At 41.4% G+C, this 27,838-nt stretch overlaps 2 protein-coding genes across 2 annotated transcripts in view; both read right to left on the minus strand.

The window, feature by feature from the left end:
• The window catches only part of tbx20 (T-box transcription factor 20), a 486,889-nt gene that overhangs the window by 188,805 nt on the left and 270,246 nt on the right, over positions 1 to 27,838 (minus strand). The window lies entirely within an intron of this gene.
• On the minus strand, positions 472 to 27,653 carry dpy19l1l (dpy-19-like 1, like (H. sapiens)). The gene is made up of 22 exons (XM_079562280.1): positions 27,377 to 27,653; positions 25,175 to 25,199; positions 23,564 to 23,651; positions 23,243 to 23,380; positions 23,042 to 23,162; positions 18,051 to 18,144; positions 16,741 to 16,798; positions 15,730 to 15,821; positions 14,415 to 14,514; positions 14,255 to 14,332; positions 10,875 to 10,961; positions 10,743 to 10,802; positions 10,453 to 10,533; positions 9,374 to 9,475; positions 9,232 to 9,303; positions 8,649 to 8,725; positions 6,951 to 6,975; positions 4,946 to 5,065; positions 3,416 to 3,590; positions 1,742 to 1,841; positions 1,549 to 1,674; positions 472 to 886 (listed from the first exon to the last, which is right to left on the minus strand). Exons 1-22 carry the CDS (start codon positions 27,609 to 27,611, stop codon positions 715 to 717), a joined length of 2,226 nt encoding a protein of 741 aa, XP_079418406.1. The 5' UTR covers positions 27,612 to 27,653; the 3' UTR covers positions 472 to 714.

The raw sequence follows: 27,838 nt of genomic DNA on the forward strand, positions 1-27,838 counted from the left end.
CAGTGAAACAGGAGTAGCAGACACTGTTACACAAACCTAGAGCACTCTCCCGCTGTCAGTGTGACAATAAACATGTGAAATGATATATTTTGATATAAAAGTTGCACAAACTATGAGAAAAAGTGCAACTTATAGTCCAGAACATACGGTAAATGAATAGAGATCATCAATATAAGGGGAAAAAAGTATGATGAAACGGGTAATGTGTTTTTTTTCTTATGAAACCCTCAAAAACACCAAAATCTGCAAAACTTTGATATAGTGTGAAGAATGAGTCCAAAAACAATATGTGTTCAAAATGTCAGACAGAACGTTATAATTCTAAGGGGACGATATCTGGCCCAACCCTAGAGTTTGGCCTTGGCATTATAAATTTTAGTAAAGTAGAGGTGCCTGATTGATATCACAATACGACTACATCTACATTTACCCCCTTTTGTTTCCACATCCGTAGAGTAACTAATAGCGCACAGAAACTGCTTTTGTGTTGCATCTCTTTCATACATTTACCTGCTACTTTAGTCAGTATTAATGCACGTACATGGAGAAATAAAATCCACCAGCAGAGGGCAGCAGCCATTTCACACAACTGAAATGTCAAGAGAGTGGGATAAAGAGCAGCGTGTTTTGTGCCAAAGCGGATTGTATCAAAGTGGTGGCTGGTGCTGGTCGCAGGGTCGCGGGGTCACTTGGTCGTTGGGGGGTTGCTGGCTGTTATCTGTGCTGTTTGCTGCCTTTGGGGACCCGCAGGATTTTGTAAACCTCGTTGGCGAACACAGTGGTGAAGTGCGGGTGAGAGTTCCGGGATATCTGCGTGCACAGGGGGACTTTACCCACGTTTTCCGGGTCCTCGATGTCCCAGATCTCAGGCATGCTGCACCCCGGCCTGGGAGGGGATACCAGAGAACAGTAAGTTCATGCAGGATAGACAGACAGATTATAAATCAGTGGAGCTTTGGAATTCATCGGTTTTGGATCCTATTTGTTAAGGAGCTACTTAAAGCTGGGGTACCTGATTTTTCCTGTTCAAACAGTAAAATTTTTTGTTTTGGCCCAAACTTGTTTCTGGCTCTCACAGTCCCTCCTGTGTATTCATATTGTTTAAAGAATGTAACTATATGCACATTTCACACCCATATACAACATTGAGTGGTGACAAAGTGAAGCAGGGGCAGGCACCCCCAAGATAAATTCCACTAATTTAGATTAGACTTCCATTATCTATTTCTCAATAAAACCTTAGGTTAAGACAATACAACAAGGTCTGTGTTTTGCTGTGTTTACAACATACTCTGAGGTGGCAAAAATAAATGTATTCTACAACACCAAAAAATCAGGTACCCCAACTTTAATACAATCCACAGCCAATTCTGTGGCAGCTTTATTTTAAGTATAATATTTTTATTTTTTTATAATACATTTATCACGATAGGATTTATTTGGTGTTTGCGCTTTCGCCTCTTGAACTGTGACTAGTTTGACTGAAAAAAGGTTCTCAGGAAATGATGTGTGTCGTGTGAAATGATCGTAGAAATGATCTACTGGGACCTTGTTCTCCGTGTGCACCAGGAGTCCTCCAGAACAAAGTAGTCCACTTTGAGCTTCATCAGATTCTTCTTCACCGTCTCCCCGGACATGCGGCTGTACATGGAGTACACCAGCATCGTTCTCTCTCTGGAAGATCAAGGGCGACACTTAGACGAGCCTTCGCGGGACACAACGTTCTCTGTCTGCGATGTACCTGAGCCCGGAGTCTTCGTAGTGCGGGTGGTTGACGATCGGCCGGCCCGTGGACAGCTTCACACTGGCCATGGTCGGCATCGCTCCAGCAAACACCGCCGCTACGGGGAAAAAGAGTTTTACGTTGGGTCTAAAGTCCACCATTCAGGCTTTTTTTTTAAATGCTTTTCAAAGTCTCGCATCGGCATTTGAGCAGACAAAGTACAGACAGAGGTGGAATGAAGAAAACTAGACAGCTGCACTAGCTAGTAGTAAGAAAGGCAAGTTGAGTGCTGAAATTAAGCAGTCGGTTTCTTTCTTTCACGCGAGTTTGAGAAATCCTGTAAAGGTACAGCATCCATCAAAAGTTTGGAAACACTTTTAATGTATTGGCTTTTCTTTATTTTCAACACCCTTTACACAGAGATCGTCATTGAAGACATTAAACTGTGAATGAACGCATGGGATTATGTAGGAAACAAAAAAGAGTGAAATAACTCCAAACACGGTTTATATTATAAATGGGGGTTGGCATGGCCAATAGCCAATATATTGGTCGATATTTTAAATTTTTAAATTTGATGTATTTTATTTTATCACTCAAACAGGCCATAGTTAAACAATTATTATATTTTTTTTTAATGCCCATTTAATGCCCAAACTCAATATTTTCAGTGCAAAAAATCCAGGCATTTATCATTTCTAAAGATCGGTGTCCATCATCGGTGGCCAGAGGAATGATGGAAAATAAAAACAAATTGGAAACATAAAAATGTCATTCAATGTGTTTGTGTCACATTTTTGTATTTTTGACTGAAAAACCACACTTTATACACTTTTCTCACTAGTTCATATGGGTTCTCCCTTATGCCTGGTGTCACTGGGGGATTTTTTTTGTCTTACAAGATGTTTAGATTGACATTAGAGACGTGGGGATGGAAACATCGTGAGCTGCTCTCGCCTCAGCTTCAGAAGGCGAGTGTTTAGCTGAGGCAAGCGCCACATGCTAGCGGAAAAGTGCAGAGAAAGTGAATGCGGAGTCGGACCCGCTCCGGCCTGTATGACTCTGTCAGCGGGACACTGACAAAGATCCTCTATGCACGAGGAGGTTTAGTCTATGACTAGCCAATCAGGACGCGGAACATAATGCGCATATGCCGTTCATACGCTGTAAAAAAAAGCATGCAAAATTGTACTAAAAAATAAATCCGCAAAACAACGAGGCCGCGAAAGGTAAACCGCGTTAAGACGAGGAGCCACTGTATACCATTATCTGCTAGTCTGAACACAAAAAGAAAATTATAGTCTGCAGATTGGAGAAATATGCAACTGAAAACATTAATGGAGCAGCAGAAAGAAAGTTTTTAGTAAGCGAGAAACTTGTGAGGAAGTGGCGAAAAGCGGACGTTACTCTTAATTCAAGGCAGAAAACCAAAAAAAACTCATCACGGCCTAAAAGCTAGATGGCCACAGCTAGAGGAACACAACAAATGGGTGCTTGAACAACTGCTGCCGGGAGAAGCTTGTCAACAGAGCACAGGGTGGCTGGTGCGACTTACAGTCTGGAAAATACGGTAACAAGTGCTAAGTAAGTGCTATATCAGAGATCTATATCAGAGATCTATGTCTAATCTACTCCTGTCTGAGCAGATTAAGTGTAGATGATCTGAGGTGCCGTGTGTGGAGAGCTTCTCACTGGGTTGAGTGTTGTCCTGGATCCAGTCCAGCAGCTCCTCCTGGGGCAGGTTACTGAACTCCCCGATGATGCCCCACTGAGACTGCAGGTTGGACACTCCCTGCACGGCCATGAGTGCCAGCACACAGAACACCGCCATCTGCTGCTTCAGCTTCTCCCCAAACCAGCAGAACAACTGGGAGGAAAACATACAGTTAAATCATATATCAGAGTAATCTATTTCACTTTTGTTACTTTGCACTTATTTTACAGTAAAGCCTGTGGGACAGCTTTGTGATTTCTATTTACTCTTCCAATGTACTTACAGCCCACATCGTTTGTTTGGTTATAGATGATTTTGGACACGCCGACACTTCTCTCTTTCTCTAAAAGTGAAGAAGGAGCTCTTTATAACCTACTCTGGACACCCGTTCTTTTTTCTTACCTAAAAAAAAAAAGAACACGCTTGTCTACGAGGAAGTTGTATTCTCTCTCCGGGATACGGTGATTATCAGCCAAAATAGTGTTTTTCAGTGACTGTCTCATGAGGGATGTTTGGTGAACCTTGGCCAGAATCACAGTGGATTTACTTTTATAACCAACGCGAGTCCCATAATGTGATGGAGCGGCCACGATAGAGCAGTGAGTCAATCCAAACACGTGTTAGCTTGTTGCAAGCTGTGTTGCAGACGTCAACTCCGTCCTTATAACTGCATTGTGAAGTACTTCACTTATTGCTGTGGTATTTTATTTCTACTACTGTAAAGTTGTATGAGCGGAGAGAAGGGGGCGGAGTTAACTGAATCGAAGCGTTGTGTCTTCCGGGTTTGAAAAATACCTCCAGAAAATACTTACATTTATCACAAAAATGAGTACTCCATAGTGGTAGAGGTACAATATATCATATAAATGTAATAATACTTTACTGTGGAATGGCTAAAAAAGCATGATACAGATCCTTTAACTCTGTGTTAGCTGCTAACTGTTGCAGCTCCTTTCCCTACCTCCTTCCTAACTGACAGCACTATTCAGACACTTCTTATCATGGCGGACACTGATGCATTTCCGATTTGGGCTTAGACCTCTTACCAATTTGCTCAATTCGGATCCAGCCAAAGTTAGCTCGCTGTTTCAAAGGTGGTGCATCTAGTGATGCAATGTGTGAATAGGCTCCAACTATTCCAGACCGAAAACATGGAAACCCTGAGAGCAGCTTTAAGTCCAAGACTGGAAAGGTTGGAGTCTGCAGGAGCTACTGAGATGTTGTTGCAAGAGTTAAAAAAAATTCTCATTTTGAGACCATATTTGGATTATCACCTCGGTTGCCTTTTGTGCTACACGTGGATACCAAACTTGTGAATATTTATGAATGAACACGAAAGGAAATGATGAGGAAGCGCCGCAATGTTGTAGTTACTTCCTGGAAATCTCCGTCGCTCTACTTGACTAAATGTCATAGAATTGGCATTGTGAAGGGTTAGCTTGAACTATGTTTCACTCTGACATTGAAACTAAAATGTTAACGAGAAAACTGTGGTGAGCGTATCTGACCTGTCTGGAGCAGATGAGCGAGGCCATGATGCACATGTGAGGGGTGAGGAACAGCTTCAGCCTCATGATGAGCGCGGCCAGCACAGTGAAGGCCACGAGCTGCAGACTGTGGTACACCAGCTGCAACGTGACACACGGACAAATGAGGGGAAAGTTACACAGACGAACAAGAACGGATCTTTATTTCAACTCCAATATGGAGTGAAACAGGCCAGCGGGAACTACGAGGAGCGTCTCATTTCAAAGGAGGAGAGAGAGCGGGTGTTCATTTCACAGTAATAAGACAATGAGAGGGGACGGAGATAATTAAGTGTAGAAAAGGTAAAGCGAAGAGAAGCAAGCCCAGAACTCCATTCCAGCGCCTTACTTGGAGCAGCAAGCCAGATTTAATACCGTTTTCATGCCCAAATTCCATTTAATACCAAAAGGCAAAAACTCTGTGCATATTCAATTTATTATTGTTCTCAAATGCATTTACTGCGCCACGGAAACGTTGCTACTATGTGAATTACAGGGCGAAAAAAGTCTATATAAAGGAAAACTGCCTTGAAATGCAAAAAAACAGACAACCCCACACATAATATACACTCCTGATCAAAAGTTTAAGGCCAGCTGAAAAATGTCAGAGGCGCAGACAAACGCGTAAGATCCAATCCTGATCATTTTCTGTCTCAAAAGCTTTATAAAAAAGTACAGCAGACAGTTGTCCAACAACAGCCCAAACACGAGCGAGCCAAAAATAATCAAATATGACTGAGCAAGGAGTACGGGTGTATTATGCACTCCAATTGCAGTTTGTTAGAAATTGTTTTTAGCATTCATTGTTATATACATTTCGGGCGTGGCCCAACTACAGCATATGCAGGGAGGGCGTCAAGTAAAAAGGCTGGGAACCACTTGTCTACTATAGTGCAGGTCTATAGCTGTAGTGAGTGACAGGTTAGAGGACATTTTTTTGTAATAACTCATCTCAGAACATCACAGGTCGGAGGCCCGGGTCACAGCTAGTATGCAAAATAAAATAATAAATTAACTAAAATAAAATGTGGATTCAGTGTCATTTTCTGTAAGGTTATGATGTCCTGATGGCAAAGGCACACAAAAAAAAGTCGTTTAGAGCGTGGTCGCGTTGTTGAGCTGCATAAGCAGAGCCTCTTGTAGCACGCCATTGCTGCTGAGGTGGGACAGTCAGGCCTCGTCTCCTTGAGTCACAGAACTGCCCGTTTTACTTCTTTTTAACTTTACACTGAAAGGGGGAAGAAAGTTTTATCCTCTGATGAGAAAAAATAAAATGTGACCTTGATGATCCTGAAGGTTTACGTTACTGGCATCACAAGCAGATCCACCTGAGATGTTTTCTACAAGCCACAGGGAGGGGGCGCCATAATGATCTGGAGCTTTTTCCTTCAGTGGAACAATAGGGCATCAGGTGGTGCAGGGCAAAGGTCAAACGGCTGTTGGCTCTGTGCAGATGTTACAGAGAATATCCCTCAGACTGAGGCCCTCGTCCGTGGGAACCACCGGTTATTGGGCTGCTGTCGGCTCCAAGAACGGCCTTCATCTGGGGCATGGCGTGCTGTGAGACGCTCTGCTTATGCAGCTCAACAACCACGATCATGTTTTTTTTTTTTTTTTCCTTTTCCATCAGGACAAAGTCATGACAGTGTGACTACCTGACAGAAAACATATACTGAATCAACATTTTTGCACAGATTTCACTTTCTTCTTGCATATTGAAGTTCTAACTGGAACCTTGTTAAGATGCAAAATGTTTTTTTTTTTTTTTTTAAATTGGTCTTAAACTTTTGATCGGCTACATTATATGTGCCTTCATTAAGCCAGGAGAGTCCTAGAGTCCTGGCTTCTGAGGAGACCCTGTTTTTAATTGACATGGAAAGAACAATTCCCAACTCCAGGGGTGTTATATGCACACATGTGGATAAGAGATCAAATATAGTTATTTCTGTACAATGTTGGAGAAAGATAACGTCAATCAATGTCTCACCTCTCCTCTCGCAGCTACGTCAGACCTGTAAGTGAAATGACATTGGTTTATTGCAGGAAAGTCACATATTTCAACAAAATGGCACATTCTGGAGGAGTGTATGGTGCTGGGATGCCGGTACCAATCCCTGTCCCAGCTATACAAAACATGCTGGCAGCAGAACATGTTATTGTTGCAGTGGGTAATCAAAAGAATGGATTTGGATGAGGACCTAAGCTATTTCAGTCTCATTATATTTGGCTATGTTTTAGTCCACATCTTTCAACTATAAGAATATTTGTAATAGTGTGACAGTGTGGCTTTAAGGCCTTTTCCATTAAGCCAGGGGCCCATTTTTAATTGGCCCGCTGCAAATTCTAAAGATAAAATAATTATCATTTTTAATATATATATAATTGAATATGTCCCACATATGAAACAAGTGCTTGACTGCATGCAATTCTCAGTCTTAACGCTTGGTGGTGCTGCCATCTTGAACAAGGCAGTGGTGCCGCCAAATCAGAGCAATCAAAGAAAAAAATCTAAAAGACGAACAAAAGATGGCAGAGAAAAAGAAACAGGGAGATGTGTTTAATCTGCAACAATACTGCTGCAGTAATGAACACAGTATCCATGTGTTAATGATCACAATTCCTGATAAAGTCAGTGGATGTTAATATATTTTTGGAAGGGATTCATGTTAAAGCAGTACTAAGTAACTCTTCCCCCTAGAGGCCATAAGCGCAACTGCAGGTGTCGTAGCAAGTTACGATTTTTTAATTTATTAATTGTCTTGGAGAGTAAATACTACGCTGACAGGAAAGGCGAAGGGAGAGAGGGTTACTGTGCATCCAATTATACAACGGAAATATTTTTTTCACTCAAACTTGGCTCTAAATACTGTTTAAAGTGACGTTAGCCCGCAGTTAGCTTTGCCCGTTAGCATGTTAGCTTCTTCTTTGTGATTACATTGTTGTGTATTGCTTTCTCCGCACCGGGGGCAGTCAAGTTGCAAACATGGTTTTCTGGCCAGAGACACCAGGGGGAGATGAAAGACCCTCCAATCATCCCATAAACACTTGTATTACCCCCACAGGGACTACGAAAAGGATTTATTAAGGTAAACAAGTTACTTAGTACTGCTTTAAGTTGCTGTGAGCTACATCTCAGTCTGTGCTGGTGAGTAATTGTGTTATTTCTTTTGTTTCTTTTGTTAAAAATAAATGAAAATCCATTAATAGAAAGCTGTGATGCAGGCGGTTTTTTACTTTAAGCATATTCAATTAAAAAGCATAGTTAACATTGTATTGAATTTGCTAACTTTAAAACAATAGAGGTGACGTTATATATCGGACCTCTACTGAGTGCGGCCTAGTTGTTTAAACGTTTTTCTGAGGGCCACATTCAGAAAAATGTACAGACACCCCTGCTTTAACCTCTTAACCCCCACCTAAACCGAGCACATTTTCTCCAGTTTGGCTTTACCCAAATGTAAAACTTCTTGAAAGAAAAAAAAAAAGTCAAAATAGCGACGAAAACGAGGATGAAAATGTGACACAATACACAAGCGACCAAAAAAATGACTAAACAGTGAAGAAAAGCCACAAAACAATGAGGAAAACGTGCAGGAAAAGAAAAACAAAAAAACAAAAAACAAAAACACAACAACAAAAAAAGCCAAAAAGGAACAGAAAAAGGCGGTGTTAAAGCAACGCTTACCCGGCTTCGTCAGCTGCATCCGTCTTGTCTGAAGTCTTGGCTCCCTCTCGGAGGAATCGGACTATATCCTGGATTGTCTGGAAACAGGAGGATAACGGTATTAGGAGGCGTTTGTTGTGTAGGTGCTCGATCTGATCCTCGTGTTCAGAGCCGAGCAGAGGCGGACGCCGAGAGATTACAGCGAGCCTGGAATAATAATGGTTCAGGTTTACACAATCAACATTCCCTCGAAGATACAGCACATGTTTGATGTTGTAATTACGCTGGGTTTGGATTGGAAAATGTTCACATTTACATTGATGCTAAAAATTCACCACACATCTTTTTACTGGTTAAAAGGCTTCACTGATTACAGGGGTATCTCTCCAGCCCTTTTCAAGAAGCTCCCTAAAAGACTTTCTACATCTCTGAGTCACAATTCATTTCGTTCAAAATATGTTGAAAATAAGTCTTAAATATTTCCATAATCATTGTAACGTATAATGATGAAACTCACGTCGTTTTCTGTTTTGTGATGAAATAGGGCTGGACGCAACTTTTCAAGTAAAAAAAAAAAAATATATAGATAGTATTAGTACCTTACCTTCCAAGCAATAACAGCCACCACCAGCACGTTGATGGGAAGCAGCAGCGTTTTCAGATAACGGACCGGAGTCTAACGAGAAAAGACACACAGTTTCATCAGTGCTGTGCCCCAGAGGTTCGGACAGGTCTTGTGCGTTTACCTCCAGCTCTATGAAGTCGAACTCCGCGGCGCACGTGTACATCATGGTGTGGAAGTCCTTGTAGCTCGTGAACTTGGACTTGATCAGAGCGCTGATGTGAGCCTAGAGTGAAACAAAAGCTTGGATGCATTCATAAAGAGAGAGGGGTTTTGTAGAGGATGAAGCTGAAGATGAAGCTGACTGAGGAGAATCATGGGTGTTGATAGAGAAGAGGTGAAGTTAGTTACGCTGCAGAAAAGATCAAGGCTGAGGAAAATAAGGCTACTATTTCTATATACTACTGTAAAAGAGAGCTTTTTTTTTAATAACTTTTTTGTCAATTTTTTGTCACGTTTTTGTAACTTAGTCGCTTTTTTGTTGTGTTTAATGCTTGTTGCCAAACTGGAGAAAATGTGCTCAGTTAAGGTGGGGGTTAAGAGGTTAACTAAAAGAAAAAGTTAAATAAACTCAAGTCTTTGGTATAAATTGCCTCTGTAAATTATTTTATCAACAGCAGACTGGTGCTGGCCAGCTGCTTGATTGGCGTTTTGTGCTAAAGTGCTAAGCCTAACTGCTCGCAAAGTCACAAAAGCATTTTACACTATTCAATTCAAACAGCTGATTGTTTGTATCCGAGCAAAGAACCGGAAGTGCTTCTGGTACGAGACTTTCCAGCCCTTAGGGCTGATTTATTAACCTCTTAACCTCTAATGATACTCAACCCCCAGTATCGGTATCGGAAGCAAAAAACCTGGATTGGTCCATTTCTGCCGATATCAACCAACCAACCAATATTAGCCAATACCAAGAGACTTTCTTAAAATGACTTTCTTTAGATGATCCAATCGGTTTCTGTCCCAGACTTGATTAGTTGCAGCTAGCATTAGCATACTGTTGCTAGCCGTAGCATTTTGCTGAAGCTGGAAGCTGTGGGATTCACTTAAAAGCCCTGATATAGCTCTTTCCAAATGGAAAGTCTCCATCACTTTCATTGGCATTAGATCGGCGATATTTGTCAAAAGACTAGCTGAAAAAGCCTGAATGACGCATGAAATAGGACCTTTCTACATGGAAACATATGCTACATAGCTGTGGCTTACGTCATCAGAGGCTCCCAAAATGGTGGACAGCATGAACTTGAGTAGAACGGTGGAGCCGACCCACGCCAAGCCCTGCATCACCTGAGAAGAGGAGACGAGTAAATCCCCCCAAAATAAACAAGAACATTCTAAACCGTTTGATTCCTGAGGTTAGAATCTGATGTCCCAAAATGAGTTATGTGATTAAAACTTTTTTTTTTTTTTTTACTTTTAGACCCACATTTCGATGAATTATTGCTGCATACATAGTCAATGTATTCAATCATTTTACAGATTTTACAGTCACCTACCCAAATAATGATGCCCGGTTTGAAGACTTGAGCAAACCGGTCTCTCAGGGCCGTGATAATCTGCCAAATCAGGAATAACTTTACACAGCAGCAAGGGAGGAGTCGTGTAGTTATGAAGGGGTCATAACTCACCCAAATAGAGATGAGGGACGAGGCGTAGAAGGACGTCAGGAGCATGGAGTTGCCAAACATCAGGATGAAGCACACAGCCAGCGTTATCTACGGTGAAAAACAATGCCTGTTTATGATGAATATCAGCAGGAATAAACCATTTTGTTTTTCAGCTTTTCAACTAAGAGCCCTCATGATCCACATTCACAAGGCTACACTGTCTAATCCTCTCACACAAATATGACGACATCAATACGAGCGATCGGGATGTCGATGATAGGCAAACTCAGTGTTCACAAACGGGGCATTGTTTTCCTTGCGTTAAAACAGATCGGTTCATTTTAGTTAGACGCCTGGTTTGCTCCTGTTCTTTTGTGATCTAGGCCTGGCGGGACTTTGAAGGGCAAACATTTCATGAGAAAATTCATTTAGGAACCACGGGGCTAGAAAAACCTTGGTAAGGCTGGCAAAAAAAAAAAAATCACAATCATTTTCCTCATATTGATCAATCTTAATTTTTGATTAGATTTAATTTTTTCATAATAACTTAAATACATCTGATTTACAAAACTAGATCTTTTATTCAAACCTGAGCTCAAACAAAATCAAATGCTTTCACTAGGCTCTAGTTGCAGTGAAAATGGAAGCTATTTCATTTTACTGTATGATACACAGTAATGGTCTATGATTGCAACCAGCAAACATGTCTATCATCTAAAACGCAGATGACTTTCCTGGACACCTCTGTATGACATACCTCTGACAGTGGGCTGGCGTTTTGAGAGCAAATGGGGCAACAGTGGCCTAGACTAGGGCTGTGCAATTAATCGAAATCCGATTACGATTTCGATTACAACAGTAAACGATTACAAAATAAGCATAATCGCAAAAAAACGATTATAATTGTTTTTTGTTTGTTTTTTTCAAAAAAAATTTTTTCAATTTTGGGATTTTTGTCACTTTTTTAATGGATTTGTGTCTTTTTTCTGCTGGATTTTTGTCACTTTTTTGATGGATTTTTGTCTTTTTCTGCTGGATTTTTGTCACTTTTTTGCTGGATTTTTGTCTTTTTTCTGCTGGATTTTTGTCTTTTTCTGCTGGATTTTTGTCTTTTTTCTGCTGGATTTTTGTCTTTTTCTGCTGGATTTTTGTCTTTTTCTGCTGGATTTTTGTCTTTTTTCTGCTGGATTTTTGTCACTTTTTTGATGGATTTTTGTCTTTTTTCTGCTGGATTTTTGTCTTTTTTTGATGGATTTTTGTCACTTTTTTGATGGACTTTTGTCACTTTTTTGATGGATTTTTGTCTTTTTTCTGCTGGATTTTTGTCACTTTTTTCTGGATTTTTGTAATTTTTTTGATGGATTTTTGTCACTTTTTTGATAGATTTTTGTAATTTTTTTGATGGATTTTTGTCACTTTCTTGATGGATTTTTTTAAATGCAACAAATAATCATTTGAATAATCGTGATTTCAATTATGACAAAAATAATCGTGATTATTATTTTTTCAATAATCGAGCAGCCCTAGCCTAGACGTTAGTGCCCAGTCATCTTGTAATCATACATTGAAATCTTGGCTCTCACAGGTGAATATCCCGCTCGAAGGACCATAAATGTCGTAGTAGACACTTCATCCACTTTGCATGTGCGACTGTACTGTGTGAGTCGTTTGGCGACAAGTTCACGACCACAAAGTTCAACTCAAGCTTGTGAAGTGCAATCCACTTCACAAGCCATTCGTATTATTAAACAAAAGACCTCTCCGGGTATGATGAGGATGTCATTTTAGAATTTTCATGTGTGTGGTCTCTGCTTTTTAAACAGTCTCCTCTATTCTCATCGCTCTGGGCTCAGGGCCGTGAAGAATCTTCTGGCTCCGCTCCTTATCTCCAACGCCCACAGTCCTGGCTCCGGGCCTGGTGCGCCGCGGAGATAAAACGGGAAGAAGCTTAAGGCCCAAAACACTGCACTTTATCCTGTTTGAAGTGCTCTATTTTACTATTGGGCCGGCATCAGTGGTAGTGCTTGGTAGACTTTCACATCTTATTTCAAAACACTGCTGAAAGCTTGTACTAATAGCACTTCCACAATATTATTCAAACTGCAATTTTGTTTTGATATTGATCCTAATCTAACTTTGAAAAGAGATGGAGATGAAATTTTAAAGTAAACAATCAAATTCCTGCCCTCTTCAATCAGAAAGCCTTTCGTAGTTTGCAAAATGAGGAGAGCAGGAACAGAATTTTCAAAAGTGATCAATTAAGCTCCTCCCCCTCCCTCCTGATTGGAGCTGACAGGCTGGTTCACAGGAAAAGCTCCTCTCTTTGGTCAACGTGGGAGGATACTAGACTCTGATTAGTTACAGAGAACCGGAAAGGAGGGATTTTACAAAAAAGAATATACATGCTGTACATTATTACTTACTTTACATCAAAATGCAAGACCAGGTGGACGATTTTGCACATTTTATAAAATGTGCAAAACATTTAAACTTCCTAACTTTAAAATAAATCGGTTGAAATATATATTTAAAAAAAAGAATACATTTTCTTGTATGAGACACCAGGAAGGCCAGGTGAATGTAGTGAGTGAGTGGTTGGTGTTGGTGGGCGGGGCCAATGGCGCAGACTGGTTGCCTTGCTTCCATCAGTCTACCCCAGGGCCGCTGTGGCTACGATAGTAGCTTACCATCACCAAGTATGGAGTGAATGGATAATGCAATGTAAAGCGTCTTCGGGGGTACAGAAAAGCGCAAAATATAAAACCAATGTATTATTATTTCTTTGTTCTATTACATCAATATGACATAAATCAGGTATTTATACTTGGTTACTGCTTTAGACAGAAGTTACAACACACCCATTACAAAGAAACGCAGATTGTTTTTGGAGGATGTAACTTTTCAGGTGTGGATTGTCTGCAGCCTTCAGTTTAACGGTAAGTAATGATGACACACATACACAAAGTACTTAATGTCATTACTTGAGTAATTAAGTACAGATACTACTGGTCAAATATGACTCCAAAAAGAGTAAAAGTTGCCTGGTAATTTTTGTGTGTGAAATATTTAAAGCCAGTTGCATTCACAGTACATCTGCACAGCGCCACCTGTTGTTCATGAAATATGCATCCTTAGGCTTTTAAAATGGACTACACACAAGGACAGATATTCTTTTTACTTTGGAGCCTTTTATAAAGAGTATAAAGTATTTATTTTTCGCATGTAGTGGAGTGAAAGTAGAAAGTTCTCAGCAAAACCACTTCTCAAGTAAAGTGCAGATCCTCAAAAACTCTAAGTACAGTAAAGCAGGAAATGTACTTTTACTGACCACCTCTGTCAACTAACGTCAATCAGAAACTCCTCTCAACTCATTTCCATTTACTGACAGAGCAGTGACCTACCATATGAGTGACCAGGACGGACTGCATTTTACTCGCAGCCAGGTACCCCAGGATGTAAGACGCGAAAAGAGACGCCACCTTTGAGACAAGAAAAAGGTGATGTTCATCTTCCATTAACAAATCAACTTCGTGCAAAATCTTTAGAGTTTGCTGCGTTTACCTGAGTGAGCAACACAAACTGCGCAAACTGCCACGGCAGCATGAAGCAGAGGTTGGACACGCCCAGAGCCACCATCGCCATCCTGCTGGGACCGCGTGCCCTAAAGTGGTCAAAGAATGAGAGACACGACCGATTTAGGAAAATGAATATGCAAAAACTACTGAAGAACGTTCTGAAAATGATTATTAAAGAGTAGGATTAGGGCAGGGCGATACGGCCTAAAATCTGTATCCGGATAACGGTGCCTACACACCTAACGCACGGATCGCGCTGTTGCTTAAGGCTTTACAATCAGACACACGTTCAGGAGGAGACACTGCTGTAAAAAAATTAAAATATATAAATAAAAAACTGCGCTGCTGCTGTAAGATGTGAATGAAAATTGTTTTCTGATTTTTTGCTTGTGCTTTGGTAACTGTTGAATAGTTTTATTACCTTTCTCTGAAAATCTTGCCACTTTCCTCCCTCTTGCCTCTCTCCTGGATATTATAACAATGCAATATTGTGTCTGTTATCATGTCATGATAAAATTCCCTTTGAAACATGTTTGTAATCCAGACAGTGCGATCTTCACTGTGTCCGTGTCTTCCAAAGTTTATTGAAGTGTATAATTCCTCTGATCGGAATGCCTGGGCTCGGGAAAGGCATTTCAAGCCACAGCTGCCGTGTTGTCATTAAGCTTTTGCTCCTCTTTCCAGGCAGTTAAGTGTTTTGCTTGTATCTTTATGATGTAGGAGAGGTGGTTATGTTCTAAATTCGATGATCGGTGTCCTTTTTTTCTGGAATGTTGTTCTCCTGGACTCTTTCCTCCTCATGATGCGTTCACCTGCTCTGAACAGACACACTTTGAGCTGGTCCCCTATTCCACACACCTTCCAGGCATCAAAAGCCAGCCTCGAGCGATTCACCAAAACGTAAACGCAAAAAATATTTTTCTTCCCAGGATGGGAAAGGCTAAATTTGCATATCAACTTCCTGATTGGTTAGATTCAAACTTCCCCCCCCCAAAAAAAACAAACATCAACACATATTTAATTTCTAAAGATTTGTAAACATTCTCTCAGACAGAAATTAGGTGATTTTTTATCATCCAGAAGCAAATCGGACCCAACTGGAAACTTTGGAGGGGAAAGAAGTGAATCATTTCAGCCGAATAAATGGAACTGAATGACTTTCAGGCCGGAGTATTCAGAGCATGTGCAGGAAAAATAGAGCTTTACTTTACAAAAAGTTTACATTTAATGCCAGCTTCAATCCAATTGAATGCCTTTATAATTAAGGCCGTCATTTTGGCACAGATAATTTAAGGATGTACCGTAGAATGTGTGTTAGGAGCAACATCTGCAGCACGAGGAAGGGGTACGCAAAACTTTCCCGGAGAGGAGGGGTCCACATCACTCGAGTGCTCTGGAAATACACAAAGAAAACATGTTGTTGAAATTAGATGCAACACCCCACAGTTCCAAGCAGCAAAACAAGCACAATACACAGCGTACATGTAACAATATAGTGTGAGGAGCTGAACCAGAGCCAAAGCTCAATGTTACAGAGTGAAATAAACAGACATTCGTCCTTTGATCTGTTCTCCTTGGACTCTCATTCACTTATTCAAGGCTCTATTCTATCAGGGTTGTGTGACTCAGAGCAACAGACAGGTGCCTGTTTCCTTCGCCCACTATCCACACCTGAGTGGAGTTATTCCCCAAAAGTTTGATTTTGATGTAAAAATATATTGTTTTAAGCAGAAGAAAATCACATTTTTTGGAAATATAGCCTGTGAAATCAGGCATTTTAGCTCACAACAATCACAAAAATATTCCAGAGAACTGGTTAAGAGAGAAAACATTGACCACTTAGGCCGTGTCTTGCCTCAAGTGTATTAACAATTTACTTTGTTTCAAAAACCATCGGTGTACTGTGTGTAAGGTTAATTATCAAACCCAAATGTAGTCCTAATCTTATGATATAAGAGATGCTAATAACTGCAGAAAACTTAAATAATATAATGGAATTTCCTTAACAGCCTATTGTCCACAAGAAACCTGTGGAAATCCTTGCTTAGACGACTCCGCTGTGGCAGTGTGTGCGAATGAAGCATCTCAGAACTGATCTGTTATAGACTTCCCTTTAGTCGTGAGAAGGATGTGGGTGGGAAGAAGTGCAGAGCAACGGCTTAAGCTCCTTTAAAGGCCGCACTGAAACTCTGCTGAATACCACCGCTTTCTGAGCCCTTTTCATGGGGGGACTTTTAATGCGCTTCACAGGCTTATGCCCACGGGGCTCTCCACAAAACTGACGATGGTATCGAACGAGGAAGAGTACGCACTTCGCCGTGATTGAAGAAAAAGCACAACGAGGTGACGATGCCTCCCAGCCGGCTGCCGCTGAGGAAACAGAAAAAGATCACAGTTAGAAGAAGCGGCTATTGTTTCCACATAACAGTCATGGTTTTCTGTGTACTGTAGGGTATATACTGTAAATTTCAGCCAATTAAGTACACCTTACTATAAGCTGCAGCAGCTAAATTGCCATGTACACATACAGGCCGCACTCGAATATAAGCCGCAGGTTTTCATTGTGCCGTGCGTCCGCTCAGAGCGGCCCATGGTGCGGATGAGGAGGAGGTCCTTAATTCAAATTCACTTAGGTCCAAATTGAAAAAAAAATGGTCCAGAACATTCAGGGTTAATTTATGATTAGGCTATATGGGTTTTTTTTTCTTTTAGCCTTTACTAAATCCAATAATAATTACTGGGCTTTGAATCTTGTAAAAAATACATTTTGGCTCCTAATTAGCAGAACGCCTATATACAGTATTACTTACCAAAGCAGAGCTGTGTTTCTTTGCTCAGTGCTACTCACAGAGCCCTGATTGGACTCGGTTTAGTCCAAGTCCAGACCTGCTCACTGCTCATTAAAAATAAAATATCAGGAAACAGCAGGACTGTATTTCAGTCATTTCTCCACCGTTTTAAAAACAAAAGTGTCAAGGAGCAGAGCTCTTTCTCTTCCTGTTTATCTGGGCTGTATTAAGGCTCTGCTACAAAGAGACAGAGAGAAAGACCACACAGCTGCTCGACTGTTCGGTCCAAAGTGCAGATCCAAGATTCGGGTCCGGACGGACTTGTGTGTAGGTCCAGATTCGGACCGAGGTCCGCCATTATGTGACCGCTGGTATTTTGTAAACGTGACCAATTATGGAATAGTGGGAAAAGTGGACATTTAAAAGCAAATTGACAAACTTTTTGGACCATATTTTTTTTTCTTCTTTTCTTTTGACATTACATAGTACACAAGTGTACCGTTTACAATGACAGTACAAAGTTTCCAAATAAATTCAAATTTAATGCTTGTCAAATTGAATGTGTTTTTATTACGTCTGAACGATACTGAAGTAACTTGCAATATGGCTGTGCAATATCGCAACAATATTATTGCAATATTTCACTAAACAATTTCAACACAATGTAATAACCTAATATCGCGATACAATATTTTTTTAATCGATATATTGTGCAGCCCGAGTTTTAATGCCATAGAAAGACTTTAGAAGAGTTCATTCAAAGAATGTCAAGGCCATTTGAATCGTAAAATATCATGACCACAGTTGAATTTCAGAAGCAGAAAAGGCTTTACCTGAGATAAGTTCCATAAATAAAGAAGAGGCTCATCATCAGTCCATTCAGAGCAAACACTATGGTTACATAGAAGTACGCTGGGTCCCCCATTCCTGAGCACAAAAAACAATCAGACATGTCACATCACAGAAACAAAAGGCCTGACAGGATTGATGACATGAAATCAATACAATCATGTGGATTCTGTTTTATAAATATCTTCTCACAGAAAATCATTTCGCCTTCAAGTTTATTGAATCTATCTATTCATCTATTTGTGGCATGTTTCCTCTCGTGTGGACTTTATAACTTCTTATCTCTAAAGTCTGAACCTGGTTTTGTCCATGTTCAGTGTTGAATTTTCCAAAACCCTTTTTTACCCCACATAATTATCACAAAACAGTGTTACAGTAAACAAAGTCTGGACAAATGTGGACTTTGCTTTGCTAAAGGTTCAATAACCTGATACTGCCAGGAACTGACTATTAATCACAGCCTTTTCCCCGCAGTTCAGTCCACACAAGTCAAAAAATCACACCCTAAAGCTAGTGCTGGGCGAGATGGAAAACATCATATGTCACGATATGGGCTGGTTTATATCACGATAACGATAGATACCACATTTTCAGTTATCATATCAAAAATATAATTGCTCACTTTTTTCAACTTTATTTTGAAGCAGTGGTTTCGCTAGGAATAATTTCTCTCCTTCTTATGACGGACAGGGTTGAAAAAATATTGTTCATGTTAAAGAGGGGGTATTATGCTTTTTCAGCCACATAGCACCAGTCTATATCACACTACAATGATGACCAAACCTTCTGTTGGTCTGTAAATGCAGTAAATTAGAATAACTGCCTTGTATAAAATTGCTCTTTCAAAATGGCGGTAGCATATGGCTTGAAATAGGCCTCTGTCTCTTTAAGAACCTCTGACCCTTTCCGACACGCCCCCTCCACACGCTGTCTGTGGCATCACAACACTTTCTCCACAGTATTGAAACTACGATCCGTGCATTTTATTTTTTATTGTTGGAAAGGAGCTACTGTTTATCACTTTGTGAACAATGGCCACACAGGATATGATTTGAAGACGAACCTTCCACACCGGACGCTTGGAAGGGGCTCTTGCCTGAAAAATAACTGCTGTTTGGAGGCTATCTCTTTGCATCTGCCATGCCCTATGGATCTCTAACTATACCCCCATGGACTACACCAGGATCTGCAGGAGCCCATACGATTCAAAAGACGGACATTATCTGTGCAGGTGGACAATGGTTTTTCGAGGTTACCCGTTAGCTTTTTATAATCGACTACAGCTCATTGTTGATGAAAAGTCTGCAATAAACCACAAATGTGTAAAGCCAGGCTCATTGTGTGATCATCATAAAGGCTGCTTCGAGTAGTTGCTGCTTTATTGACGTTATTTGTGCATAATATGCTGCCTGTTTTCAATGAATGTTGTGAAGGTGAAGGTTGTTAGCTTGTCGCGGCTAATAGTGCCTTAGCTCCGGGAGAAAACCACTTGGCTACGACTCACTGTAGATGAAATGTGAGCAATAAACTACACAATCAACAAGCCAGGCTCCGTGTGTGATCATCATAAAGGCTGCTTCAAGCAGTTGCCTGTTTTAGTGACGTTTTCAATGCATAATATGCTGCTTGTATTCAGTGAATTTTCCCGTTTGCTTGTCGCAGCTAGCTTGTTAGCTCCGGGAGAAAGCCACTCGTCTATAACCCATTGTAGATGAAATGTGAGCAATAAACTTTCAAATCAACAAGCCTGGCTCCGTGTGTGATCATTGTTAAGCGGTTCTTTATGTGTGTGGTGGTTTTATTGACTTTATTTGTGCATATTTCTCGTTTCCACGTGATGACTCGAGGTTTAGCTTAGCATTAGCTTTCTCCGGAGGCTCTGTGCATCATCAAGGCCCAGCGCAGAACCAGACACTGAAATAAGTGTTCTTGTCACCGGTTTTAATCCTGGGTGTTTAGGTAACAGAAACACTGATGTGTGTCTTTGTAAAAGTTTCAGAACTGCTGTAACTCCGGTTTTCAACACATGAAGCTAATCCTCCATGATGACTCTGTTTACATCTTAGGGCTACACAGTGCGGGGAGGGGGTTCTGCTGAGGAGCAGTGGTTGGTTACTCGGCTGGTGACGAAAGGTCGGAGGCGTATCCTGGAGGTCGAGGGCGTTCCCTGAAGGAATCAGGCGTTTTATCCCTAAAATGGCCGCCATCAGAGTTTTTACAGACTACTCGAAAATACGTGAATGTGCTAAGGCAACACTTCAGGCATGTTTTTAATGAGGGAATGACATCATAACATGATGTAAAGCTTGAAAAAGTCGATTTTGCATAATACCCCCCCTTTAAGAAAAATGTGACATTGAAGGATGAAGGGATCGGAACGGTCTTGGAACACGAATTTTGCAACAGAAAAGTGTACAAACCCGTGCGTAAAATTATCCGAGGAGGACGACGGCATAAATGTAAAGTGGAGCTCATTATTTGCATAGTTTAAGAAACAGTGGGCGAGCAGTTCACATATGTGTCTTTAGCTGGTCCACACGTCGCTCGATCAGTCTGCTCTTACCTCCTGCTCTGTTCATCCAAACCCATGCACTGTTCGCTTCGCTGTGAGATCCATCGCGGCACTAAAAAGCTGTTTAGTTGCGTAACTTCAAAAGCAAAGCAAAACCATGCGGTGTTAAACAGTGGAGGTTTTTATTAAAGGCTTTTATTCCTGTTTATTATCTCTTCAGAGTGACAAGACAACACCAACACATTCTTCGTGGCCTATTTAAAGAAATATTTGCTTTAATATTTGATCAAATGAGGTTAGAAACGATAGAAATGACAGAATTCCCACGAAAGCCCTACCAAAAGCTTTACGACATCCTTTTGGACTAAATTTCACAAACACAATGGGGCACCTGACTTTAGGAGTTCTTTTTTTTTTTTTTCTTGTATCAGCTCTGAATGAAGGAGCACTGCACCAGTTTGATGTGAACAGAGGGTTTACGTGGGCCGCAGGGTGCCACGCTCCACCAATGACACTGACTCATCTCCCACAGAAACAGGGATGACAGCAGTTTGTTGCACTGCAGCTCATTTAATCAAAACAGTCAAATATTACCATCCCAACTGCAGTCGCAATTTGTATGAAAAGAAAAAAAGGACAGAAGGAACTCATCTGTATTCTGTTTCATCGTAGCAATATGAAGTTTGAGAATTGTTTCCATGCCTGTCAGATTTAATGTGTTTTAATTAGGGCTGAACAACACTGAAGTAACTTGCAATATGGTTGTGCAATATTTGCCCTAACAAAGAAGAGAAAAAATCTCTCGCAGCTTGCAACACCGGTGTTCCTTTATTTAATGCGTTTTGGCCAGTGGCCTTCATCATATATATACATTTTTTTTTAAATCAGTGACAAAATCAGAAAAATTGATAAAGCAAGATTTTAAAAAGGCACAATGCGCAATATTATGGATTTTACTTATACACAGCACAGAAAATATCATTTTTGCAGTGGGTAATCAACTCTTAACTCTGATCTGCACTGACCTCCCCTCATCTGCCCCTCCTCACACTGCCCTGATAATGTGTTCAAAGGGAAACCGAAATCTCACAAATTGTGTGTGCAACCAGGGGGGCAACTACCCAGTTGCTGGGGTGTATGCAGACACAAAGTCGGTGCTACTACGTGTTTAAGCTAACCTGAACAAGCCTGCTCCTTGTGATGACCAGCACTAAAGGCCCACACACACCAGAACACAGCGCCGCAGCACGTCCTCTGACGCGTTCAACACACACCGGAGCACTCCACATCACAGCACTTCAACCGTGCGGGGCTTTTAACACGTGATTTATACATTTATCATAAATTAAAGAAGACACGCATGTCCATGTTGTAAGAAAGAGAGCAAACGTGGCTCTTTTCTGCAGGTTAATAGTGAGTTGGCGACAGATACAAGTTTAACATGTTTCCCCTGATACCTGGTTGCCATGCCATGGTTTGTCTGTCTCCGCGGCTTCTCTCGTCCCACCAAACAAAGTGCAGTGCAAGTTAATGAATAAGCCACACCGGATTGTAGCCTTGGGCTAATTTCCATCCGTCGTCCCCCATGCGCACTCTCAAACACACTTACATTCATCCTGGCCTATTGTACATGTTTTTAGTGGTAGGGGAAACCGGAGTACCCAGAGGAAACCTACGCAGACACGGGGAGAACATGCAAACTCCACACAGAAAGGCCCCGTCCTTGGTGGGAATCGAACTATGACCTTCTAGCTGTGAAGCACAAGCGCTAACCGCTGTGCTACCGTGCTGCCCATCTCTAGGTCTTTGTCAGCAGATGGCACCACAAGTGAATAATGATGTTGCTGTTGTTGGTACGATGGCGCACTGTCAAAGCAATGGGGCACCGCTGTCAAGTGCTATGAGGAAATGGTCTAGATGGTATGGGGCGCTGTCCCTTGTGCATCGACTATTTTTAAATATATTTTTCTCTCCATCGTATTGGCGCCCTGTCCTTTCGGCGCCCCTATGCAAGGCATATATTACGTATGCCTTATTTGTGCCACTGTGTGCAACACACATTTATCAGCAGAATAAATAAGCAAAGTAAACATTTTGAAACTGCAACTTTCATGCAAGTCTGAACATTTATGCAGAAATGTTTAAACAATATTTAAACACCTTATTTGCGAAGATCAAGTAAATTTTTAGTTTTCCAGGTAATAGCTCAAAACCTGAAAGTGGGGTTTTGCTACGGTGTTTCTCTTTAGTCATCAGCCTTCATTGGCAGAAACAGCTGAACTTAAAGTTTGTGGTGTCAAACAAATATCTTCCTTTCAACTAAAAAGCACATCTTTTTCTTTCTTTTGCTGTGTGTTGAAGGTTTGGTAAGCACTAACTTCCTGCCTCTCCAAACCCAGCAGACAAAAGCAGAGCGTGTATTTCCGCGTGTTTAGGCTGAGCTCCATGGAGACGCGGTGTTACCTTCACAGCTCTCCACTGGGGTCAGGCCCTCTCCGCGGTTGATGTTCCAGCACATCTTGGTGGGGATCCCAAAGTAGCCCGTGACCCCGGTGTAAACACGGAACCAGCTGGCCAGGACCACCTGCAGAAACCAGAGCGAACCTTTGAGATACAGGATCAAGAATGAACCAGGACAAATGTTGCGACTGCAGCTGCGTTTACCTCTGGATACAGGTTGAACCTCTGCAGCGTGTTGATAACCAGGGGGTACTCCGTGAGCCGGTCGTTCATTATCATGTGCAGCCCGTCCAGGAAGGAGGGGGCCTCAATAATGGTCTTGTAGTACGAGTAGTACAGGCCCTTAAACACAGTTACAGAAGAACGTGATATAAATATTTCATGCAGCTCTGGCAAATGAAGTATGGAATACGACTGACATGGCAGATGGTTGTGGCTGATTCACTGCCAGCACCAGAATGTCACACTAACACTCTATAACACATATTGGCAAAACATAAAAGTAAAGCAGAGGGAAAACTACACCATTTCTGTGCGGAACGCCATCTCCTTCTCAAGAGTGGACAGGTGAGAGAAGTGTCTGTCATTTTCAAAGAGCTGGAAGAGATGGTACCTGCACAGAAGAGCCAGAAAAAGGAAACAACAGAGGGATAAGTGGTAGAAGACGAAATACACCGTGAACAAGGATTTTTTATTTATTTTACTACACAGTCTATTTTTTGTATTTCAGACAGACATTTGTGATGGAAATGCAAAATCAATTAAATGCAATTCATCTTTATCCCGGATTCATGGTCAATTTAAAAACAATTCTAAAATAATCAAATAAACAGAGATACCAGTTTGTCCTCAGATTAGATTGTTTGTACACATCACTGAGTTTTCTATTTGTGAGGGACAAAATTATTTAATATGCATGACTTGTTCCAGAGGTAAAACTATACATGAACAGCCTGGCCAGCCAATAGCCTGGTAGTAACCCATCCCCATTGGGTGTAATTGACCAGCATAAACCAATCAGAGAAAAGATATGACGTGAGTGTCATGCTGTGTGTTTTCTAAACAAGGGCCCAGTCGAGTGGCGATGTCATTTTTGACAAGGAGCAAAATTTAGCAACTTGGTTCAGATTTTGAATTCCTACAGGTCCGCACGAATGTGATATGGCTGCTTCAATAGATGGCAACAACATGAAGAAAATGTTTGAAGAGAAGGTGAAGCGGCAAAATCTACTTCTTCTGAGGGTAATGAAAGAGCCTTCAAAACCATCACAAACACGAGGAAAGGGGTCATTTGTCGTCACCCTTCGACTTCTAAATTGATTACACGTAAAAGCACTACACAGGTACATAACATTTGGTGTCCCTATACCCCGAACCCCCAGATCAGAGGGGACGGCCAGTAACATGTCAACAGATTAAGAAGCGTTACTTTTAAGGAAATGTTATACTAGTCAGTTCGGTCTTCCTGTCTGTGATTGGATCGATAAACAAACTATTCAAAAATGAGTGGATGTTAATAGAGCTCCAGACAGTCCAGCTTTGGAACAGAAACAAAAAGCAGTAGTGGCTGTCTGGCCAGGCTAATGAAGGAGGTTGGACACAGTGTTCACTCTTGCACAACATTTCAATCCTCCACAGCAAAACAAATAAATACAGTTGGTTTTTCATGGGCTAAACATGAAATAACAAAAATGAAAATGCAATGCGTCAAAAGGAGCTCCTTTAATATACAGTATTCTGGTTATAATAATGTTATTGTGCTTTCCATGCTTGAGTTGACAAGCTTCTCAAAGCGCTGGCTATTAGTCTGGTCATTCGAGTTCGTACCCGGTGGTGGTAACCTACTATAGTAGCCACAGCTGCCCTGGGGTAGAGCAACAGAGGCAAGGTTGATAATCTCCGCCATCACGCTCTCCACCACAGTCACACAGGCAGAGGGTGACTCTAGGGCACAATGACAGTCTGCACTATTTGGGAATGGAGCCACTGCCCTTTGGATCCGTGGATGTATGCTCTATCCAACTGGTGACGCTGTATATTTACTCGTTCATTTGTTCAAAAGATGTGCTCAGTGAATAACACGCTGCCTTTGAAAAATAAGTCATTTCAGTAAAATGTATTAAAAAATGTACTTACCAGTGAAAATATCCGACCACTGCAGCTGTGGACACACAGAAGCGCATTAATGCATACTGTACAACTAAGTACAAACATGTAACAAAACAGCAAGATTGAAAGAGCCCGGACCTTTGTCTGTCCTTTTTAAATTTCATGCAGTTTCGGACAAATGTCACTGAACACTACAACAGCATACAAGCAAAGTAGGAACCATGAGTGAAAGGTTTCTGTAGGTGTGAGGAAATTTCTAAAAAAGCAGTGGCCATTTTTGTCTTTTGTCGCTGATATCTATATTTCTCTTTAACTTCAACATGCAAGAATTCTAGAAACACCGTTCCCAGACTGTGGCCACTGTTGACAGATAGGTAGACATAAAGAGCATCTTGATGTTGTCTGCTGCTCAAAGTTTTGTGAACATTTTTTTGTATCTCCCAGAATGCATGTGTGGAAACGTTGGCATCAGCACCATTCAGCTGCTCAGCTCCACATTTTGGTTTGGTTTTCCCTCGCTTTCTGTCCACTGCCGTTAGTGTTGTTTACTCTATCCACTGACACCACTGAAAATAGCATAATTAAACCAAACTCCAATGTTTAAATGAACTAAAGGAGCAAAAATGCACAATGAATAGAAATATGTGAAATCAATCATTACTGAAATTTCAATATAATATCTTGGCAGTAGTAGTGGCCGCCTTTGCTCTGCCCGATCCCGTCAGACTTTGGAAGCTAAGCAGGGAAGGGCCTGGTCAGTACTTCTGGATAGGAGACCGTTTGGGAACACCAGGAAGCCTGATGAATGTAGTGTGTAAGTGAGTGGTTGGTGGTGGTCGGAGAGGCTCATGGTGCAGACTGGTTGCCTCGCTTTCATCAGTCTACCCCACGGCAGCTGTGGCTACAAATGTAGCTTTACCACCACTAAGTATGGAGGGAATGAATAATGCAATGTAAAGCGCGCATTATAATTATTTATTATCTTGAATATTCAAAAAGTTATGGTCATTTCTGTCTTTAGGTCACACTGATCTCCATTCGTTTCAATGGAATGGGAGAGACAAAAGATAGATTCTGATTTTGAACTAAAAAACACTGTAACTTTCTTCATACTGAACATAAATATGTTTTATTGTATTCAAAAGGGGGTTTCCTCTTTCCGCTTTAGCTGCTCTACTTGCCTTTTGATTGAGTTTGAAAATGATGTCCACATACCTAATTTTCACACGCAAAAAGACATGGCAAGCCAGTAATAGCCTTCTCGCATTAATTGTGGCTAAAAATACTAATACGTTGATTTTTAATCAAAATATCCTCTTTTAAGCAAACTTGGTCTAAGACAATATGGTTTGTCATTTGTCAAGCAGGCATCTTAAAGCCACACCGTGTAGAATTGTACCTAATAAATCAAATTGAAATACAAGCATTTATTTTATGAAAGATAGTTTCATCATAGAAAAAAACCTCATAAAAGTTCAAACAAACATTAGCTTTTGCTGAGAGCGGCTCACCTCTCCTAAGACATGACTGTGACTTTATCGGGAGTGGGTACGTCTCCAGCTCGTCTCCATGAAGATGTGACTACAGGCGGCATAATTTGATATTTGAATAGGCTACGCTTTTATCCAAATCCATTCTTTGATTGCACACTGCAGTAATAACATTTTCAGTGTTGAGCTGGTCATTAGGAGCATGTTTCATTTTGTCGCCAGCAGTATAGTCCAAAATGTTACGCAGTGTACCTTTAAAGAAATAGCCTATATTATGAACAAAGACTAATGCCATCACTGAGACATGTCATTATCTGTTGACGTGCAGGCTATTGCATAGTTCATAAAACATACATCCATTTCTCTCTGACATCACAGCCTCACTGGTGTAAAACTAGGATTAAAACCACAGGCATTATTCCCATCAAAAATAAGAGAAGTATGCAACAACCCGCAAGGTGCACTTTAAAGACACATCACGTTTGTTTACATTGTTCCGCACTCTCGCGCACCTTTAAACTTTGGGGAAACTGCATTATAGGACTATAGTGTCACGCTGTGCCTGCAGAAACCAATGAATGCATGCAATTTGTGATGTCAAGCTAGCATTCAGAAGCTAATGATAGCAGAAAGGAAATGTGGTTATTGCAATTTTACGAATGCATCATTACAGCGGTTAGCACGAATCTGGCACTAAGCTAACAGCTAATTTACGGAAGCTAGTCCAACCCAAACTCACCCAGAAAAAGGACAGTCCCGATGTTCGCGGCTGCAGACGGGGTTAGCCTGCCCGCCAGCCTGTGCCTGAACCCCGACAGCCCGTTTGCGTGATGGGAGCCCGGGGGGGATTTGCCGTCCCTAGCCGCCCCTCGCCTGGCGCTACTTTTCCCGGAGGATGAGGGTGAAGAAAGCAGGGGGTTCAGCGGGGTCACGGCGCTCTTCCCCCCGGTCTGCTTGCGAGCTTTAGCCGCCATAGCTCCGCTTGCAAAGAGCGAGACTGTGGCGGAGGTGCGTGGCCGGTGGAGGAGCAGGGAGGTGTGGGCTAAAAAGGCAGCAGCCCCTCCGTGTGTGTGTGTGTGTGTGTGTGTGTGTGTGTGTGTGTGTGTGTGTGTGTGTGTGTGTGTGTGTGTGTGTGTGTGTGTGTGTGTGTGTGTGCGTGTGTATGCGTGAGCGTGAGCGTGTGCGTGCGGGTGTGTGCGTG

The sequence above is a fragment of the Gobius niger genome, assembly GCF_951799975.1.
Source record: "Gobius niger genome assembly, chromosome: 8".
Lineage (NCBI taxonomy): Eukaryota > Metazoa > Chordata > Actinopteri > Gobiiformes > Gobiidae > Gobius > Gobius niger.